Below are 23,431 nucleotides of genomic sequence, written 5' to 3'. Positions count from 1 at the left end.
TGGAGAAAAAAATAGGCAAAGGTATGAAGTCTAGAGCACTCAGAAAATTAAAAAAAGAAGAAGCTCTTACCAACCAAGACATTGAATCTTTAATTAAAATATTTAAAATTAAACACTTCAGGGGGGTTTCATGTCTGATTCTCTCTCTAAAGGCAGTCCTCACTCTTGAGAATGTGGCGTAGTGCATTTGGACAAGTCCGAAAACGTTGGGACTCACTGGATATGCTATTATAAACAAAATTACAGTACTTTTATTTTCGATTCTTTCGAAGGGGTACCCCCTACAGAATTAATTCGTTACTTGAAACATGTTAAAATTTATTACAACGACGATCGTATTCAAGATTTCTATCAAATTATATGTGGCCATGTTTGCATTACGATGCTCAGAATTTTAAATAAAATACCAAACATCAAATTAAAATATTTTCAAAAACTGTATTATATATTAAATATGGGAAATTTTCATCTCTCCAGCGAGACTTCGGTTTTGAAACTACATCTTCACGATGATATTATCTATCCAAAATCCATAGCTCTAAGAGCATTCTACAGTATGTATCTGATTCCGAATGTAACTACCTACAACAATACTATATTAGCAGGTAATGAAAAAATAATTAATCCTCCTGGACAGTATGACTTATCTACTTTACAATTTGAACTTCCAAACACTGGCTTGCTTTCTCAAAATTCTGTAACACACAGAGTAGAGATTGTAACTACCAATGAAACAATGGACTTATCTACCATGGGAGAACTTTTAGGATTTGAGAACAATAGCAAATTAGAACCAGGTGTTAGGCACATAGGTAAATTTATACCAAAATTCTTAGCTATTGAGACATTGAATATCCACTGTAACATTGCCAAAGGTATGATTATCAAAGCAGAAGAAAATTCGATTGGTAGCCACAAAGAAACAGGTATTATTGCTAAATTTAAAGCAAATTCAGAATTTATGGAATCCATCTTCTATTCCCCAATACCACCAGTCTATTTCCCTGTTTCTATTGATAAAGTTAATTACATAGAGATAACAATTACAAATGAGAAAAATGAGATCATCGATTTTGCTGGTGCAAATAGCACTGCAATAATAGAAATTAATGTTTTTAAAATATATAAATAAGTACCAAATGGAAAATATAGAGAGTTATGAATTACAGTCCTTCCCTCAAAACAGGTGGACATTTGCAAATTTGAATCAGCCCAATAAAGAGATACAGTATGACATCACGGTGGGGGACGGATTCATTCTTCCACATAGATCTGATCTGTATAAAATTTGATATTGTAAAACAAAGTAATGATAAAGAATATCCCCCATCCGGGGCTAATATAAAACTTATAGATAATTTTGTTCCATTCTTATTTTTTCAAATTGAAGTCAGAAACCATGGTACAGTGATTGACAGGATTGATTGCCCTGGAATTACATCCACTACAGTGAGATCATTGAAACTGTCCAAATCAGAGAGTGCATATTATAAAGTTGGTGGGTTCGAAGCTGGAACAAAAATTCAAGCAAAAAGTCACACAGTACTGTTCCCCATGAGATTGCTATTTGGATTTTTCTCTGATTATAAAGAAATTATGTGGAAAGGTGGTTTGAGTGTCATATTTCGCAGAGCACCCAATGATCATAATGCCATCATGAGATACAAAACTTTGAATGCAGATGGAACAGCTAATGAGGTTAGTTTACCCGAAGCTGCGAAATGTGTGATCCAGTCTATGGAGTTACAAATGCCTATAGTTGAATATGAATCGAATTATGCTCTCAAATACAAAGCCAACATTTTGAAAAATCCCCAAATTCCGATAATGTTTTATACATACCAATGCATTCAGGAGCCTGTGGAGGGTAAATTGTTTGAATTTGACCTTACTAATCAGTTCCAATCTTTGCAATATTACATGCCAGAGTTTGTAGCTGTACTGTTTCAAACAGGGAGAGATGACAATCAGGAAAAGGATAGCAGCCAGTTTGATAATTGTAAAATTAAAGATGTGTATCTGAAGAATGGCAGAAATGACGTATTTCCTCGTGAAAATTACAATTTAAATATTACAGAAGAAGATTATTTAAAATTATATGAAGCTTATAGTGCTTTTAAAAGAGTAACTGAAGGTAACATAGCTATGTATTATAATCCAGATGAGTTCATAGTTCACAGACCAATGTTTTTAATCAATGCATCAAAAAGAAAATTGGTAGTTATAAATGATCGAACTAATATTAAATTAGTATGTGAATTTCATGAAACTCTACCTGAAAATACAATATGCAGTGCAATTTTAATTGTGGAGAAATCATATATTTATGATGTAAAAAATGAAAGTGTGATAGAAAAATTTTAATAGGAGAGAATAATATATAAAAAATTAAACTACGTGTAGATTTTTTTTTATTTTCAAAATTTTGGTTTGATGTTAGGTTTATTTTTTTTCACATGTGTTGAGTGCAATTATTATTAACTTTAAACTAAAGTGCCCCCAAGGCAAAGTATGGATTCCGCACTCGAGGATACACCTCTTGTCATCGTGTGGATCTAGGGCTACTTTTTTATTTTATTTGTTGTAATCTCATAGTTTGAGCTTTGCATTCTATTATCCTCTCGAAGTATCCTCGACTGTGAATAAAGGCAATCAATATAATCCTGGAATGATAGTTTGTTTTCCACGGTCTTTTTGTACGCTCCTTTTGCTTTCTTCGTGATGCTGCTCTCTGTTCTAAATGTATACATTGTCGAACGCAAACCAGCGAACTTAACACTAATATCACCGTTACATTCATCTTTCAATTTCCCGAGAACCTTCTTGTTGCGGGAAGGAATTCCAAATCTGTTGGGTTGAGGATAGGAAGAAGTGTCGAAATACCCAAGCATGGAAGAATGTTTAAGATCTTCGTAGAGGTTAGGTGTTTGTATGTCATAAATAAAACTATCGGTGTCTATGTACAAAATTGACAGCTTATCATTATAGAAGCGTTTCATAATATTATAATGAAATTCGAACATGTGCAGTTTCGACAAGTCGAGAACTGTTGGACCAACGTAAATAGGTTTTCTGAATTTTATCAATTTTATATCTAGATTAAAAAGTGTCAAATTCTCGTTGTAAATTTTTCGCCATTTTAATCTAGGATCAGATACCAATTTTCTACATTTATTGTTATCTGAAACTAATTTTATGTCTACATGCTTTCTGACGTTCTCCATCGTTTTTCCATAAACGGCATTATTCATTAGTTTATAGAAATCTTTATCTAATTCTGAAATGGCAGCTGTTCTGTGTCTCGTGTTGGTCTCAATATAAGATTTTAACCATGGAGAGTGTTTGAACTTGAGAATTCTTCTCACATTTAAAATTTGAACACCCTTCCCAATCAAAAACCGGAGATTCTTGTAGTGGATGACATATCTCTCTTTTCTCTCCAGAGTTAACGAAAGCTTGCTTTGATTAGAATCAGGAGGACATTTAATTTCGGGAGCCGGAGGTAAATCGGAAAAAGTATCATACAAATTATTTGGAAATTCAATGTCCACCTCAATGAATAGACCAAATTCACGATCGTCGAAACGATTAATATCAATCGAAATGGGACCTATCCACTCGAATCCTCCGTAGGGACGTTTTTGTATCATTGCGAATCCGTAGAGATTTTTTACGTCACCGTAAAATATGTAATTCGAAGGTCAATTTGCATCGTATTGATTCTCAGACATGTGAATATTGTTTGCCTTTGCGTGTCTCCGCGAGCATTGCACCATCCCCCCCGTATCCTCCTTTCTATAAAAAAGAAACATGTCCACGTCCGATATCAATTGCAACTTGATTTTTGTCTGGAGCAACATAGCAGACCACGCCAAACCAGGAAGACTAGAAATATGTTGGATCTAATTTATAAATATTTATTGCTGTTTTTCTGAATACCTGAAAAACATCAGCATGTATTGTTACGTCTAATTTGAGATATGCATCGTGATAATCCCCGAGAGTATTGCATCTCAATTCCTTCCATATTAATTTCGCATGTTCGTATTCTTCATTCGTAATTCCGTTTTTTTTTCAGTTGACTGAAGAATTCTTTTTGAGGTGGGAGAGTGTCATCGTCAAATTTAGATTCCTCGGTTATATATTCGCCTTTACGTTTAATCAGTTCTACTTGTATGTTGGGAAAACTAGCTTTTGTAATTTTAAATTGTTCGTCGATAAATTTACTCGCTAAAGCATCGAGACTTGCCGATAGGAATCTAAAATAATCTAGAAACATCATCTCTATGATTTCATTCGTTCCTGGAATCTTAACTTTCTTACTTATAGAAATATAACGTTCTTCGTTTTGAGCAAGAATATTTATTATTTACGTATCGTATCCAAGATTCCTAATTAAAAATGGAAGTCGTAATTGGATCCATTGTGAAAAAATATTGGTACGAATTTAGGCTTCTGGATTTTGAGGTTGCAGATGTTACAGATTCCACTGATGTAGTTTCCGGTGAAATGATTGTGGTGAAATACTTTCCGATTCTCATCCGTGAAATGTTGATCACACACCGGACACGTTTCAATGTTATTGTAAGATTGAAGTTCATCACTGGATAATTGGTTTCGATTGGCATAAGAGGCTGCCAATTTTCTTAACATCCTACACCATATTTTTAAAAAAGAGTTCAATAACATTCGGTCCGCGAAATATATATGGTTTATCTATTCTATCCCGCCAAACAACAACATATCCAAAACTATTTGGAAGAAAATTCGGGATCCGGATCGCAATAAGGACAATGGTTTGAGAAAAGCCTCAAAGTCTGCGATGATAATGGCCGGATGTTCCAACAAGGCCTTGTAAATTTTAAATTCTTCGAATTCATTTGCTTTGGGCATCAACATGCGAGCCGGTCTGTTGACTCCACAGTAGACTTTATGTTCAGCAAGTTTTTGTTTGGCAATTTGTTAATCTTGGAAATGTTGTTAATTACGTTGGTCACGATCGTCGAATATGGTTAAACACCTTGGACAAATTTCGATGTGTGCATGAAGATTGGTTGTTTGGCTTCTGACCAAGCGGGAGAGTGGACGAATTAGCGTATAATGATGAACATCATCATCAGCACCGAGAAAAATCAGATTGATTTCCACCGCTTCGTCATCAACAATATTAGTTATCCTAACAGGGTACACAAAATGCTTAACTGAAGTATATGAATAAACATTTATAGCTAATCGTTTTCCTTCTCCATCTCGTGCCCTGTTTTCAAACTTTGTTATGTTAGAAATAGCAACAGGGTATTCGATGGCTGTCATAGCATATTCAATTTCGTCTACATATTGTGTGTAATGACTAACCCGATATGGATTATTTGAACAATGAATCGGCTGAAGCGCCGCCAAAACACACCGGATAAAACACTTATTGTCAGTGTTATGAATGTTCAACACGGCTGTCTTATGTTGAATTTCTACCGGAAGTGGAACGTAGCTCGAAGCAGAAAAAGATGTAAATTTGTTTACATAAGCGATTAATCTGTGAGGACTTCCACAGAAAGACCAACCTAATCCCTTAGCCTCGAATTCATCATGTTTCCTAATCAATTCACTAGTAAGATTAGAATAAAAAACATTCAAATTATTAATGGCTGCCAAATGAAGAACTTGGTTTTTCGTTTTGTGAGAAAAGAACATATTTCTTATACCATTGGTTTTCTCATATTTACAGATTAGATCAACATATACTTTTATGGAGTTGTTTTCCACTTTATTTTCAAAATACTTATGATAGATGTTTTAATTTCACTCAAAAACTAGTAATATCACAGCCTGGTTTCGAAGAAAAAAGAAAATCCAAGAGTTGGTTGTTGAATACAGATCTAATCGGCTTTTGGTCATTAGACATCTTAATTTGTTTGGAAGTAGAAGCTTCAGCTTCAGCATGATCAATTTTTCTTTTCAATGTTCCATGTCCGGTTGATGCCTTGCAAATTTTCATGTGTTTACTTAAATTAGCATTGCTAATTATTTTTCCGCATTGAGTACAAGGCTTAGTAGGCAACAAACGATTTATTTTCGAACCTGTTTCGCTACATCTTTCCCTATGCTTGCTAATATTAGTTTTGGAGATTAATTTCCCACAAATAACACATTCGATGAAATTGGTAGATGACATTTGTTTTTTAATATACTTTTCTAGAAAAAAACACAAATTGAAAAAATTAAGTAAATAACAATAAGACGTACAATCAACTCAAAATTCAATTAGATTCTATTTGCTAGGAAAAAATACCTTTAAACTTACGATAATTGATACAATGTAACTTAAAAGATAATAGTTATAATTATAATATTTTTTCCAGCTCTGGTAATTATATATAATATTTCTCGGGGAAAAATACCAAACGCACAATCAAGTCAAAATTCAATCTGTGTGAAAAACGACTTGAACCACCTTCAAAATAAAATAATTGTAGCTATTACGATAAAATTTTCAGCTATGTTATTTATACAGAATTTCCGGAGAGAACAAGTAACATCTGATCACATGAAAACTCAATCTGATCGAGATTGCTATGAAAATCACTTGATACACTTTCAAACTTAAAATAATAAAATAGTATGTAGCTTTAAAATAAATTAAATACTTAACTTTTAACAAAAAAAATATGAGGAACACTGCAACAACACATCCGTACTCTTCAACCACTCTCACGATACTGACTGATCTGTAATGCAAAAATCCTTTAAGTAACCTAAGCGCGGACCACGTTGAAAACATCTGAAAGAGTAAGCCAATCAGAAGACACCACATCATCGCATTACGTCATAACAAACCAATCAGAAAACAACACGTTACATACGGGTCATCAAAATATTGCGTAATAACTTGTTGCGAAACATTGCGCAATAGTTTACCCTCACGAGCCATCGCAATGTTGCGTAATAACTTGTTGTGCAAGATTTCGCAATAGTTTAACCATACGAGCTATCACAATGTTGTGTAATAACTTGTTGCATAACATGATGCAATAATTTACCCTTTTAAAAATTCAATAAAAGAGCGCTTAATATGAGTCATCACAATGTTACGTAATGTTACGTAATTTAACTCGAAAGAAATTATGACACTCATTCCAGGTATGAGATGAAAAATCACAGAGTTGCAATACTATAAAATCGACAAAAACATCGTCAAAATAGGTTTACCACTGTGCTTACATTCATAAAAATAATAGGCCTCGAACCAAGTATAAGTTTGAAGGAATCTTATATCTCTACTCAAAAGCATAACAGAAATTTAAAATAATTACTTCGAAAATTATGTCTACCATGTTTTCATATTCCACCATTTAATCCGTCTACAATTTAGTGAACTCCAAACATAAGATTTTTATGTGAGAAACTTAAATTTCAAAGATTTTTCTAGAACGAGGGATACACGTATAAAGGTTTAACAACAAAATATAATAGCTACATGGAAGGTAACAGCATTTTTAAAAAAATGTGTAATGGATAATCACCTACTTCTTGTCTCTCCAGAAGGTTATAATAATGTTAATTTTGAAATAAATCATTAACGGTTTATTATTAGTAATAAAAAAGGATTTTTTTATTTGCTTGCAATTTTCTACTTTATATCACGATCTGAAAACCCCTACGAAAATGTCTGGCAATTTTCTACCATAACTCCAAAACCAATGAGCATTGAGACTTAAACTTTTAAAGTGCTCCTTACATTACATAGGGTGTAAAATGTTATCTTCATCATGTCTCCAAGGGTAGCCATTTTTCACATAATTTTTAAATAAAGTAAAAGAATATTAAAATTGCTATAAAAATAAGATTAATTCATTCAAGAATAAAATATCCAAGGAAGAAATGTGAAGAAAGTCGTTACTTGGTGACAGATTCCTTCATTCATACTTGTGGTATATTGGATGTCATTCCTAAGAATTGTCGTGGAGAGGATAGATAACTAATTCGCTATGTGTTTTAATTCTTGCAGGGTCCTGGACCATATATTGGAGGGGAAGGAGGGAATAACCAAGCAGCAGGCTGATATGGTGTTTAATAAATTGATGAGCAACTCTTATGGTTGGAACAATCTTCTGGACCATCTTGCGGAACATTATGATCAATGGAAAGACCTGTGAGTAAAGGTTTAATGTGTACTGAAATGCATTCCTTGTGAGTAAAAGTGTGTGTTGGATGTTAAAACATTTTCCATTCTTCCTGGCTCATCGCCCTCTCCCTCTCTCCATCTCTCTCTCTCCCTTTGACAATTCAGTCTGAATTTGATTTCTTCTCTATTTCTTCTCCATCCCTCCTCTCCTCTTCCCACTCCTCTTCTCTCTCTCTCTCTCTCTCTCTCTCTCTCTCTTCTGTCTCTGTCTCTGCTGTCCAACTATTCCTCTCTCTGACTCTCCCTCTATTACTGATTACCCAGACGTCTTTCTTATATCGCCCTTTGCATTAATCCCCAGCCAGTACAATCTTCTGTATTAATCGATGATGTATGTGTTGAGTGGCAATCTACAGCCTCTGGTTTTATCAATAATGTGGAGATTTTTGTACTCGCGTATCTGTATTTGTTATATATTCGGTTAGTTGGTTCATTTCGGTGACGAGAATTATGTTTCAGGAACTCCTGTTTGTTTCTAGTCGTAGTAATTGTCAAATATTCTGTTCTTTGTAAATTGTGACAGGTGTAAATAAGCCTCATTGTTAACTCAACCAACCAACTGGAAGCACAAAGTGTGACTTATTTAACTCGCTTTAAAGTGAAAGGTACTGGATGTGATATATGTCGTTAAGGGAAATTAATATTTGAACTACATAGCCTACTAGAAGCTTCTGGAAACTCTTTTTACGGCATTGAATGTAGTTGAAAGTTATGAGATGAACCCTACATGAACCTCCTTAATTACTATTCGTACTAATATTTCATTAAAGAAAATCATTCTAATATGTTACCTCATGTTTATCTGCGTCTATATATGTATATAATGTGATTTTTTTGGCCAGGTATGCCGACGATCCTGATATTTGGAGAAGGAGAGTTTCAAAATCTTTTGGGCGCATCAGGACACAGGAATATCTGGACAAGGTATGAACCGTTTTATTCTTTTAATCTAAAGATGCATTCTCCTTATTTCTTGATTATCATAAACCCTTTCGAAGCATTAACAGTACAGTGAGATCCTTAAGCTGTTCCTGTGTACTTATATCTTACAGGTAGTCAAACCCATTTGTTTTACTCTTTGGCATGGTTGCATATCATTTCAGGATGCTTTCTTTCGCCAGCAGGAATATCGGAATAATTTAATTTTCATCAGCAGAGAACTTTTCAAGAGGGTGTGTGTTGTGGCTAGAAATTTGGAAGGTTGCGGTCTTTAGCTGGTTATAATGGCGTCATGTTCACTTGTTATTATATTGAGAACCCAAGTTGACGATTGAACCTGTGCAGAACAGCAGGTGCATCGTAGTAGTAAGTGGAGGAAATAGGTCGAGTGGAACAGCTTTCCTTATGGCCCGAGCTGTACGAATGGAGGGGAAGATGCGCGAAGGCTTCTGGGCGAAGGTTATGTGGTAGCTATATTGAAGACAGTAGTATTTTAAGGTGAAGAAAAGAAGACATATAAAGAGCGTTAGAAAATGGGGGTAGGGAATAGGAATAAATGAAGGGGAAGAAAAAGCGAGAAATAGAAGGGATAGAGAGAAATGAGAATGAAGAACATAGAGAAAGACAAAAGAAGGGAAATCTACGACCAGAGAGAGAGAGAGAGACATATAGAAAGGAGCAGTGACGAGAAAGATAGAGAAGAGACACAGAGAGAGAGAGAGAGAAAGGAAGGAAGAAAGTAAATGCACAAGATAGAGAAAGAGACACACACACACACACACACAGAGAGAGAGAGAGAGAGAGAGAGAGAGAGAGAGAGGGAGAGAGAGAGAGAGCAAAGAAAAATGGACAGACAACGTTAGAGAAATCAAGTCAAAAGAAATTAGCAAAAGTAGAGTAGATAAGTAGGATCTAAGGAAATAAAGGTAGAAATATACAGGAAAAGGTGGACCTAATAAAGATGTAAAGAGAAGAGAGAATGGAAGAATACATTTTCATTCCAAAGGGCAGAGAGATGTCAGTGTTGCATGGTGAGCCGTAGCTCTCAAGTTCGAGTCCTTGCATGCACCTTCCCCTTCGTTTAGCTGACAAAGTTCAGTCATAGGATATTACACCATCTAGCCTTGTCATTGCGTACATAGTTAATAACATACATAGAAATACAATAAACAAGAGAGAATGAATACAGAAGTAAAGTAAAAACAAAGAATTTCACATAAGCCCATACGTACAGCATATCCGTAAATGAGCATGGAATAAAAATAAAAATAATTGCAATTTCAAGAAGAGCATGGAAATAATTCATCCTCAGTATCCCGATTAGCTTAATGTTTCAATGCATTTTCTTCTTCAGCTAAATATTTCCTATGACAACTGAACATAAAATCAAGGATATTTGTTAACTTACTTGCAATGCTAGTAATATCCAGAAAATCAAAGCCCTTTATGTGATGTTACTCCACCTGTAAAACGAGTGAAAATTATGTCACTGAGGACCTCCTTACAAAATGTCAGGGTCTACCCTGAGGATAGTGCACACAATCACTAACCAGCCGTTGATTTGCTTGCAGGCGAACAAACTATACGAGGACCATAAAGGAAATTTTGGTGTGGCTGAAGACTTAGTTGAGACCCAACTTGAGAGACTAAAGGTACATGTTCCGAGGACACAAGTCATCGCCTCTGAAATTAAAGAAGTTTTGGATGAAATTAACCAGAAATTCGAAGACGAGGACTTATAAAAGTTTTTGCTTTCAGGTTTTTCTTAGTATTCTTTAGTTGTAACAATTGTGATGTTACAACCAACGTGCGCCATTTGTATTCAAAGTTCTTATCCACCGATGAACTTTTTCATCGTTTCTTGTTTAATTTTTCAATGAGAAAGTACAATACTAACTACTGTTATAATTCTAGGAGTACATGCTCTCAATTGGTACATGATATAATTATAGGTTATGTGCCACGTAAGCAGTATTTGTGTAGTACTTTTGTATAAATAAAGTTTAGTTTTATATGTTGAATAAACAATTTGCACTTCAGTACAATTTTTTCTATCACCAAATGATCCTTAGATTTACCACAAGTACTGTTACTGTCCGACAGAGACCAACGAATATGCACGCCAGGGGGGGGGGGGGGTGAGGTGATGTCCCAACTCAGGAACTGTGACCAAATTCACAATTCAGGAACTTATATTTTCATGTGGAATGTTTGAAGTAGAATGTTACCAACTCAGGAACCCCTACCTCGAGAGGAAAGGGGGAGAAGTAAGAAAAGGTTTTTGAGAGGATCTTATCGTTGCTGCACGTTACCTTGGAACACTGCGTGTGGGTGTGTGTGTGTGTATAATATATATATATATATATATATATATATATATATATATATATATATATATTGTTGTAAGCCCGTTTTACGTGGGCTCTGAGGTCACAGGGAAGTTTCATTTAAACATTTAGGTAGAGCTTAATAATATCTGATGGCTGAACCTGCTCCGTTAGGAGGGTAGAGATATGGAAAGTTGGTGTAAGGTTATTCACGCTTGTTCATACCTGGTAGATGTGTGTGATGTCTTGTCCTAATGCTTCTCGCAGACCGAATCGTGACAGTTCCAAGGTTCTATCCAGCGACCCTCAGTTCACCAAGCCAAGCGATCCCTTGCGCCTTGTAGCATGCTAGGCAGCGGTAACTCCGTGTTCCATCGTCGTAGTTCAGCAGTGTAATGTGTTGTAAAGTATCGGACTAATTATCCATGTAGCGTCGATGAGTGTCAGAATCCAAAAGAGCGCGAGCTCCGGGTAGGAGCTTGCTTTTATCATCTCAGGCGTCGAAAGGTTTGTTAAACCTTTCGAACGCGGTAGATCCTGTTTAGATCCACGCGTTTGCCTTTCCAGTTCCTGGTTTTACGGAAGTTACAAGTTAGCGCATTCTTGGGATCACTCGCTGGTCGGACAAGTTCAGGAAATAAACAAGTGTGAATATTAACATGACGAGGTTTTCTCGGTTTAATAGTCTCCATATCTCTACATTCCCCTTGTTGAAATAATCGAACCACTCTGTGATGGTCGACTACCTCGTGCGGAGTAGGTTATATTTAAAAATTATGATTTATTAACATATCAAACTCGTAGAAAACCAATACAGTAAACCAATCACTAGAAGAATCACATCACCGTAAAAAAATAATTGAAATCACCAGAATAGTCATATTATCAAAAATAACGTGGCATCAAACACCGTTGAGAAAAATATAAAAACACGTAGAGAAAAAAAAATGAAAATTGTAGGTCATAGCCTCATATAAACTCAAAAAGTACGAGCACAATAACTAAGTCTTGAGGCATGGATACAAATAATTACATAAGTGTGACACTGAACTAGTTTTGCATGAATTATGACAACACGATAATAAAAAAAAAAACAACACATGTCAGCACAGTGTGAAGAAACGCTGGAACCGCACGCGGTTGTATTTACTGTTTGCTGAGTTCAAAGTACACTCGGCAGAACATACACGATGCTGGTCGGAGCCTTGAGGTATATTATTATGGCAACGCTGTAAACTGCATGTCGCCATAGGCTGGACGTTCTGTGCAGCTGACGAAAAAAAAACACAAAAGAAAGAGACGTATCTCTAATCCAATATGGGTAGCACCCATGGGCACAAACTTTTGCACTGTAAAAGACATGCATGTGTACTAATTGCGTGTGCCTTACGGTAGTTGAAGTAGCTGAGCACCGGAACACTTTGAGCCGATGAAAAATAACAATAAATATCATGTGTCGTCAGTAAACATGGGCAGTCTGGAAGGCAAGTTTGTGATGGCGCTTTGGATCAACAAACGTCCTGGGTATAGCGCTCCACATCTGGGTCGCGGCGTGGAAGATGGAAAAATCAGCCATGGGGTCCAGACGGGAACGGGTCCTTGTTGGTGCTGGAACTCCACAAGATCGTCGTCGGTCTCTGCGATGAGCCTAGGTCTGTCGCTCGATGGTACAAGCCGGTGGTCGTCATGGGTCCGGTAACATCCGTGGCGATGAGAATGAAACAAGCGCAAAAAAAAGGGAAAAATTAGGAAAAAGCAAAAGGTAGTGGAGCAGAGTTACAATAAGTGATGACGGGTTATAAAATCGATTGAAAAGGGACTTTCAGTTAAAACTGGTGAATTATTTTGGGGGGGAGGGGAGGTAATATCTAATTTGAATGACGGCGAAGGTGCGTTATTACTTATATGATGTAGTGTTTTGAAGGGGGCCTGTTTATGATTAACAGGTTTACCTGAAGAAAAGTTCGCCGGGGCAACGGGGGGGGGGGGGAGTAGGTGGAATAATTCCATGTTGTAAGGAAAGTTCGCCGGGGGGGAATGGGGGGGAATAGGTGGAATAATCGGCCTAGCCGGAATGAAATGAGAAAAGAAAGGAGAATTCAGCGATAATAGAACGAACTCAGTGATTACGAGACATTTCCTTCTGTAATACGTGTAAATGTCGTATATAAAATCAATTGCAAGAATTTTACGTGTATTGTGGACAAAGGTTTAAGCGCCTTCGATTCGCTGCTAATAAAAAAAATTGAAAAAGAAGTGAAAAAGAGTAAGTAATAGATTTGTGTAATAGTTCATTGAAAAATAGAGTAGGTTTTAATTGCATGGGATATGAGCTATACCATGTTGTATGCTATCAATATTTGAACTATAAAATTAAAGGAGAGAGTGGGAACATTTGCCTATATTTATTATATGCTTTATTAACATATTTAGTGCATTGCAGCTTTCAAAGAAGCAGTTCGCGTTACACCTGAGCGTAAATAAAAAAAAATTGCTATGGCCAAAAAGCCAAAAGTTCAAGCAAGTTCTACGCAGTTCATTTGTTCTTTAAATCGTTGATCTTGTTCTATCTTAGTTCATTCGTTCTTTATTTCTTTGTACTTTTTTTCTTCATTTGAGCGTATATGTACCAGCAAATGGGGAAAAAAAATATTTGCTAATTAGAATCATAAACACACTAAGTACTTAGTAGTCAAATCAGCTAAGTGATATGTTCTGACTATTACTATGCGTTGAATCGCAAATTATAAAATAACATTAAAATATCTGTAAAAATTAATTATTAGGCAAGAAATGTATTATAAATGTTCCGACGATTAAGATAGCATTCTATAATCCTGATCTTGTTAAAAATAAAAATAACCATGTTGTATTAAAAATAAAATGAGTTCGTTCTAACGCAAAAATGCAGTGCGTGCACGGGAAGTGGAAAGAGGGGGGTGGGGAGTCGATGAGCGTGAGAAAATGCTGGATCATAGGATGCTAGCATGTGCAATGTACGCAACGAGAGGGCTAAAGAGGCTAAAGCGAGTGACAACGGAGTGGCGTGTTAATGAATGTTAGTGGGGTTATCATGGCACTAGTCGTAGCGGGCTTTGAGTCTAGAAATAGTAATAGTGTCAGATTTCTCCTTGTTTCTGCCGTCGATGTAAGAAACTTCGTATGAATTCTCATTAACTTTGCGAAGAATAGTTCCTTTATACTTATAAGAGGACGCAAAGGCTTTTGACACGCCTGGAGTTGGAGTGGCATCTAGAATCCATACATGTTGTCCTGGTGAGTACTGTATTTGCCTAGAAGTGCTGTCTGCGTACTTTTTCTGCTGTTCGTAACGCTTATGCAGGTTGTCATGTGCGGTCTTTCGTATGGATGTCAGTAGTTCAAGTCTCTGTGCGTTCGTCTAGGAAACATTGTCGGGGTTCGAAGGAAGGACTGCGTCAGCTAAGATCCTTGGGTTGTAGCCAAACAAAGTAAAATACGGGCTTTGGAGGGATCCAGAATGGATTGTAACGTTGTGGCTGAACGCTGCGCTAGCTAAATAGTCACACCATGAATCCTTCTTTTCTAACACAAAAACTCTCATAACTTTCTTCAAGTAACTAAATGAACTTTCAACTAATCCATTCGTGAAATGGGCACAAGTATCTACATATTTTAGTTGTACGCCTGTAATATTAGCTAACTCTCGTAAGAGTAAACTTGAATTGGGTGTTGAACGATCTAAATAGATCGTTTCCGGGATGCCATGAACTAAAAAGACTTTCTCAACTAAAGCTGTTGCTATGTTTTGTGCATCGTGATTAGCCAAAGGAGCTGTAATTACGTACCTTGTACAACTATCAACTACCGATAGGAAATATTTGTATTTGTGCGTTTTTGAAGAGACTAAAGGACCACATACGTCAATATGAATTCGTTGGAAAGGAATTTGGGCTGGTTGAAATGTTTGCAGCGTATGCGGTTTAGAACCTTGTGGTTTCTTTGAAATCTGACAAGGGATGCAATGTCTAACCTTATCGTACACAAATTTCTTCATATTAGGGAAAAGGTAGCGCATAAGCATTAAATTATATGTCTTTTGAGCACCATGGTGACTTCCGTTCATTTTGTGTGCATGAATAAGATCGAAAACTTGATTTCTTAATGCATGAGGAATACAAAGTCTATCCCTATTACCAGTTTTGATTTTATTAGTCTGTATAAGACTCCATTTTTGAGTACATAAGAATACGAAAGCTTTTCTAGTTTAGGATTACTAGGTTTGTCTTTGTTTTCTAATAAGTCAATAATATCTCTGAAATAGGGGTCTTTACGTTGTTCTGAACTAATATCAAAATCTGCTGCTTGTGCATGAAATACTTGATGAAAGAATAAGTCGTCATCATCATCATCATCTTTCTTGTCATGATTAGTCTTTTCTATAGGTTTGTCTTTGGGAATTACAGGTGACTGAGTGTTTACTGTATCATTGGGAAGGACTACTGGATGCTGGGCCATAAGGGAAGCAGATGGGGTAAAAAGTACAGGCTTAGGGGTGTTAGGTGTCGTAGTGGTAATGTTCAAATTGATATAAGTTTCTGTTCGTGGACTTAACTGAACTGTGTTTGAAAGGGTAGCTTTTCCCTCATACACATTTACATTCTCAATTTGAGTGAATATGTCATGGGACAGCTGGTGAGTCTTGTACTTTGATCTTAAAATACTATAATTAGGAGTACGTCCTAAATGATAAAGAGTTATTGTATTGTCTTTTAATGACATTTCGCACCTCTGCGTTCGTAAAAAGTCATTTCCTAAAAGGGGAGGGACGTTAGTTGAATCTACTATTCTAAATGGGTGCGAATATTTACGCTTTCCAATTATGATAGGAAGAACTACAATTTCAGACACACTCAGTTTCGATCCGGACACACCTTGGATTGTGGATTGTACCTTGTATGTTTTTCTTTCAGTAGGGAGAAGGTGGGAAGGATAAATTGAGATTTGGGAACCCACGTCAATAAGTAAATCTACCTGTTTTCCTTGTATGCTACTATTAATAAAGTATAGGCCATTTCTTTCAATGATAGGAACTTTATCTAATCTGGTATTATCTTCGATTTCGTTCCTGCAAGTCGAAGACGATTTTAGTTTAAACTACTCTCTCGTTGTGGTTTGTAAAAGCAGTTGTCGCTCTCGTGATTATAACGACCACAGAACTTACAGGCTGAGGTATTTGCATCGTCGCGATTACCCTGATCTCGACGTTGAAACCTCTTGTTACCATGACCTCTGAACTGGCCTCGAGAGTTCGATCGAAAGTTACCTCTGTGATTAGCTCTATGATTATTATTATTTCTGTAGGAAGAGTTAGTATTCCCCTTGTTGAAACCTCTGTTATGTGCGTTTTGATTAGCCGTTTTCGCAAATTCCAGTACATTTGAGCAAAGATTGAAAAGAGAACTCGCGTTCATCTCTTCGGTTGAATGCAAAGCCAAGGTCGAGATTTGTGACGAAAGTTTGTTTATTTCGTCACCAGAGGCGGCATTTGGAGCGTGTTTCTCTGTGGCTACGGTTGGTGTCGGCGCGGAGCGGGCACTATCAGAACTCGGTACAGCAAACATTCCTTGATACACTGTGTGGGAATTATTTACGGGAGCGGGATTGGACTGTAGACTTTGGACTTGATGTGTCGATGGTGGGAGAAAAGGAGATGGACACTGGTTGTATGGTACAAACTGTTGGGTCGGGTTCAATGGATTACTTGGGAGGGGGGAGTAGACCTGTGCATGCGAACAGCTGTGAAGTGGTGACGGGGTGAATGTCTGGGGCAAGCTCGCCTGAGCGATTGCCTGATCTATTTCCAATTTCTCCTCCAACATACGTGAATTAATTAATGACTGCTGGCGTTCGAAATTCTGTAGGTGGGCAATTAATTCTTCTGTTCTGGCAAAATGCTTGTTGGTTAAACAGCCAATGTATTTGGCTCGCAGTCCCGTGATGATGTAAGAGAGAGTTTGTTCTTCAGTGGCGTTCGGGAAGTATTGCTGGACCAATGCCTTCTTAGCAATAACATAGGTATGGATGGGTTCGGTTATCGTTTGTTTTCTTTGGAGTATTATCTGTACAGGATCTGTTGACAGGTATGATCCCTTGAATAACGTACTTAGCTCGTCTTTGATATGGGTGTATGTCAAGTCTACAAAATTGGGTCGTTTCTGTATGTCATGAAAATAAGTTAAAGCGGTGTCCGTCAAAAATAAAGGTAACATCTCTTTACGCTTAGCTTCCGACCATCCTGCGGCGTGTGCTAGATTTTGAAACTTGAGGAAAAATGAGTCAATGTGCTTAGGGTCATTTCCGCTAAATGGTGCCGGGTACAACGCAGTTGGGATTGGGGTGGCCATGTTAGTGGTGGAAATTTGTACAGCTACGTTACCAGAACTATTAACAGTGTTAGAGGGAGTTGAAACAGGGGCCGGGGTACTTGCCAAGGGTTGGGGTCGGTTTCTGTCGGGTGTTGCTAGTCCAAGGACAAATTGAGGGTAATTTCTATTAGCAGACCTTAACCGTGTTAGTGGAGGGGAGGGAATTGGGGATAAAGGTCGTGAATTTATTGGATTTGCAGTGATTGCAGTTGCTAACTCTATGATTTGGTCGAGGGAGGAATCTAGGTGTTCGTGCAACGCTATTTGTGACATATTCATAAACGAAGGTTCGTCGTGCTGACCAAAGAACAAATGAAAGTATGGGTATACAGTTATTTACGTCATTAATATATCACTGGTCAAATAAGTATAAGCAAGTGTTCTCATTCCTGTGTGAATGATGCTTGAATACGTACTAAATGAAAATTATGCAGAAAGACTAGATTTTTGTTGAAAGGGGGGACTCGGCATAAAAGAAAAAGAGGGGTTGTTTTCCATAGGGTAATACACAAAATTGTCACTGGGTCTGACGCATCTTAAGCGTACTGTGGGAGTATGGGTTGGAATTACTAAAAATTTACTTTAAAAATGCTCCCAAAGTGGGAGGGAGGGGTGGGAGAGAATAATTTAATGTAAAGCAATTCGTACAGGAGGGTACTTAATTGCAAAAAAAGGGCCTGAAGCACCTCCACCATGTTGTATGCCCGTTTTACCTGGGCTCTGAGGTCACAGGGAAGTTTCATTTAAACATTTAGGTAGAGCTTAATAATATCTGATGGCTGAACCTGCTCCGTTAGGAGGGTAGAGATATGGAAAGTTGGTGTAAGGTTATTCACGCTTGTTCATACCTGGTAGATGTGTGTGATGTCTTGTCCTAATGCTTCTCGCAGACCGAATCGTGACAGTTCCAAGGTTCTATCCAGCGACCCTCAGTTCACCAAGCCAAGCGATCCCTTGCGCCTTGTAGCATGCTAGGCAGCGGTAACTCCGTGTTCCATCGTCGTAGTTCAGCAGTGTAATGTGTTGTAAAGTATCGGACTAATTATCCATGTAGCGTCGATGAGTGTCAGAATCCAAAAGAGCGCGAGCTCCGGGTAGGAGCTTGCTTTTATCATCTCAGGCGTCGAAAGGTTGTTAAACCTTTCGAACGCGGTAGATCCTGTTTAGATCCACGCGTTTGCCTTTCCAGTTCCTGGTTTTACGGAAGTTACAAGTTAGCGCATTCTTGGGATCACTCGCTGGTCGGACAAGTTCAGGAAATAAACAAGTGTGAATATTAACATGACGAGGTTTTCTCGGTTTAATAGTCTCCATATCTCTACAATATATATATATATATATATATATATATATATATATATATATATATATATATATATATGGGTCATTCCATGTCAAATCACGCAGGTGTTGACACGCATAGTCACCGATTTTGATGATATTTGTTACACAACTTCACTTTGCTCCAAAACCGACACCTGTGAACGGATTTTGCTGAAATATGATTATTGCGAATTATATGAGGGTTGTTCAAAATGTCATTTTAGAGCAACATGCTCTTTTCAGTTAAGTATATCTCGGGAACGAATGAAAATACAGAAGCGTTCTTGAGCTCGTGTAAAGAGGAAAGATGGTTGCATATTATGCGATGGATCAAATATTGAAACTTAGTAAAATTTGAACACTATGATCAAATGTTCAAAATTCAAGTTTCAACAGCTCAAAACACCCTCCCCCCCAAATCGATTTTTCTCAAGTTTGAATATTTTTAACAACCATCCTTCCTCTTCATACTGAGAAAGTTTTATCGACGTGTTATTTTATATAAGGGAGAAACATTAGATTGAAATTTGTCCTGCATCAGCAATGAACTGCGCTGCAGTTTTCCTATGATGAGACTTTTCATTGTGTCGCGCTAAAGGATAAATAATACTTACTGTTCACGGACAGATTATATTCCACTTGATAATTGGCTTCATTTTGTGCTGTTATTGCTAATTTATACGTTACTGTTTTCCATATTTTTAGCCACGCTCGTGGTACGTGATGTGGGCGTTTGTGAAAACTTCTGTGTTAGCCAAAAAAATGAAGGGGAAAAAACGACGAATGTCGGGAATAATTCCGTAAAGATTGATTTTGGTCAGTTGTTAGATCACTACTAGAAGTACAAAATCTCAAAAGTTCACGCCCTTCTCCCCTGTGCTTCCCCTCTAGCATCGAATTCACAGACTTAGTTACTGGCCTGTATCTAAGCAGATATGTTCTATTAATCTTTTGATCCTCATTAGATGGACTGCAGAAAAGGTAATTTTCCCTTGTTCAATAATGTAAGTGGCTTTCACGTTATGTAAGAAATCATCTTTTAAAAAAGACAAGTCTTCCTGTACTTTTAGAAGTTTCTCCATTGATTATTCGACAGAAAAGTATTTGGAATAAGAATTATAACCTAATTTATAAGCGTTAAACTGATATAAGTTTGAATGTATTTAATCAAAAAATCGTCATAAGACGTGTCTCCAAATAGAGAACTTCGTACCCACTATCTTCATTACTGTCCAGCGGCGAAGTCCTCAATGATTGATGAATTGTTACACTTTTTGATAAAAGCAAGAGACTTGGTATTATTAATTTTTATGCCATTTAAGGTTGATTTCCTGTACTTCTCTATTGTTGTCGGGGTGCCAGGAATAAACATCCGTAAATCAAACAATACATAGCTGCCGGATAGTCGACAGTTTACGAACTGTTTGCATAGCACTCCCCGTTTCTGTAGTGTGTTTTCGGGATAGCGACGCGTTGCTCGGTAGTGAGCCCCTCCTTGGCAACTGAACTGAACATCTGGGGGGTAAAAAAATGCAACTGTTGCAAACAGGGGTTGATATCAAATTTTACAAATAAATAAAAAATCAGAACATCCCGGGAAAATAAAAACAAATGTTTTTCTTAATTTCTTCAGGATGATAAAGAAATGGAAGTAGCATGGATTATGGAGGTGGGAAGAAAGAATGGGTTCACCAAACATGAATTGAATAGGATAGCCAGGAAAGCACAGAAAATTTTAAAAAGAGAGACAAACGTTGACACGAATGAGAAATATGGGAAAGAGGTAGAAAAAAGTAAGGGGATAGTTAACTTTGTTGGGATCCCATACTTCAAAGGGGTATCGGAGAAAATTGAAGACACGGTAAAGGGATATGGAATTAAATGTGGGATGAAGGCCCGCCGGAATTTGGAAAAACATTTTACAGAGTATAAAAAGGGGGATAAAGGGTTAGCTCCTTATTGCATCGAGCCCTTCATATGCGAATGTGGAAAAGAGTATATAGGACAGATGGGTAGAAGCCAGTAGCGGCTCGTGCCTAAAATAACAGGTGAAGAAGTACATTTATAGGCAATGGAAAACAAAGAGTAAGTGTCAGTGCTCCTCCCCCCCCCAATTTAAAACGTCTTTTTTGTCTTCATCCGTTCATCTGGAAAATGGTGTCTGCAACAAATTACACACTCAGTCATTTACTGGGTTCATTGTACCGTGTAATTCTTTAGGAAGGCCTCACTGAGGCCTCACCTTTTACAAACAAAAAACAAACAAGAACCGATATTGAATTGGTAACACTGCAGCTTCAATGCCGAAACTCTATGCAAGATAAGGAAGAGCTGCACAGTTGTCAGTCGTGTACACCACACAGCAGAGCAACGTTAACCATGAGTCATCAAGGAATTAGCACAGTGTTTCTTTCTGTGGTCACTCGGCCTCGGAAGAAATATTTGTTGTCCATTTTGAGCTCTCAAGAAATCAGGTTCTCAGCTGGCCATTTATTTCCTTCATGAATGAAAATAGGTTGCTCAGTTTTTCGTTTCTTTTCTCTCTTTTGTCATTATCTCTAAACCAAATATAAAAAGAAAACGAGCAAGGAAGGTCGTTCCTTTCGGCACGTAACAGGCATGTGGTAACTTTGCTATTTTTACGTCCATAATATATCCCTCTTGTTTACTTTCAACGATAAGGACGAATGTTGGAGTGACCGGAAAAAAATGAAGAAACACAATAAGCTCTTAAATATTACCCACGCTTCGAAAATAGATTCCGGCCCCAGTGGCAGAGTTGTTACCACATCACGCTACGACGCCAGGCGTCCCGCATTCGAATCCTGGCCTGGGCATGGATGAGACGAAGACGAAATTTGTGAAAGCCAATCACAAACGTAGGACACAGCCCAAACTTCACAGACCATTATACTGGCCTTGTATCTAGACGCCAGATCCTCGTTAGTCTGCAAAATATACTCCATGGTCACAATGACGTAAGCATTCGTAGAATAAATTTGTATATCATTCTCCCCCCCCCCAAGAAACGTGAACTAAACTATTGCGCATTCTATGATATGTTCATTACTTCTCAGGAACCACTCGCGGCCTTCAACTAATATTCAAAGAATACTGTCACATACGCAGAATGCAAAACATTTCTATTTTCTCATTTCTACTACAACCCTGGCGGAAAAAAGGCGGCTGGAGCGTGGTGCTGATCGTATCACTTCCAAAATGGCCGAGCTCGAGAATATGCGGTGCCCTACTATCACATCCCCTAAATGTGCCTTCATAGCACGTTGCTATACGAACGAGGAACATTACCTAACCTTTACTACAACTAACTACTCATGCCAGGAATTTTGGTATTTTTTATACTTTTTTATTTGCCCATTGCTAACCTGGGTCATGCCCAGCCATAACAGGAATTAGTCGATGCAATAAACATACCCCAAACTTAAAAAGAAACAGGTGTCGGCGTGCGCGCGCGCGCGCGCACACACACACAAACACACACACACACACACACACACACACACACACACACACACACCATCACACACACACACACACACACACAGGGAGGGGCGGTAGGAACACAAAAATCCTCCACAAACTGCCCAGATCATGCCTGACAAGACTCCAACAGATAGCTTTCCGGAAACAAGTTTACGTGCGCGTAGGGTAGTGATGGCCTTGTCTGCAACTGCCTTCCCCCACTTTCTTATCCAATACAGGAGTAATGAAGTGTTTCCAACTGCCTTCCAATCTAACTAAGAGGAGGGAGACCTTTTTTTAAAGTTCGCCAGTGTACAAACCACAGCTCAACACATGAACACAACACGCGATAGGAAACGCGAAATACACACGCGGAACAAGATCTCGCGAGAAAGCAAAGATTTTGCCACAACCACTGGATGCAATGTTTTCTGTCGACGAGAGAACTGCTGCACCTAGATGGCGACACCCGTTCAATTCCAACGCTAGGTGACGTCACCGTTGCCATGACAACCGGCTAAAGTCTTCCGCAACCTGGCGGCGTCTGCTCTTGGTTTGTTTATGCTACGACGAACTCTTCACGTGCGTAGCGCCGAGCGGCGTATTATTTGAGTATTATCGTGTGCGTTCTGCTGGGAAATAGTTTAATTAAACAAGCAAATGAAAAATGTCAATATTAATTTGAAAATTAGGTGAAAACATCTGCACTTGTTGCACTTGGCCAGCCGCCACTGGACTAGAAGCATGCGTGTAAGATGGGGCGAACGATG

The 23,431-nt window shown here is 37.8% G+C and overlaps 1 protein-coding gene across 1 annotated transcript in view; it reads left to right on the top strand.

Moving 5' to 3' along the window:
• Positions 1 to 11,160, top strand: part of LOC145986706 (aminopeptidase N-like) — a 36,809-nt gene extending 25,649 nt beyond the window's left edge. Inside the window, exons 13-15 of the mRNA XM_083121027.1 lie at positions 8,006 to 8,149; positions 9,025 to 9,106; positions 10,693 to 11,160. Of these exons, the coding sequence (XP_082977153.1) occupies positions 8,006 to 8,149; positions 9,025 to 9,106; positions 10,693 to 10,863 (397 nt within the window). The 3' untranslated portion in view covers positions 10,864 to 11,160. The remainder of the gene's footprint in view (positions 1 to 8,005; positions 8,150 to 9,024; positions 9,107 to 10,692) is intronic.
• Positions 11,161 to 23,431: the final 12,271 nt, after the last annotated feature.

Source organism: Lepisma saccharinum, chromosome 4 (genome assembly GCF_977018435.1).
Source record: "Lepisma saccharinum chromosome 4, izLepSacc3.1, whole genome shotgun sequence".
NCBI classification, from domain to species: Eukaryota; Metazoa; Arthropoda; class Insecta; order Zygentoma; family Lepismatidae; genus Lepisma; species Lepisma saccharinum.
This window is presented reverse-complemented; position numbering and strand designations above follow the sequence as displayed.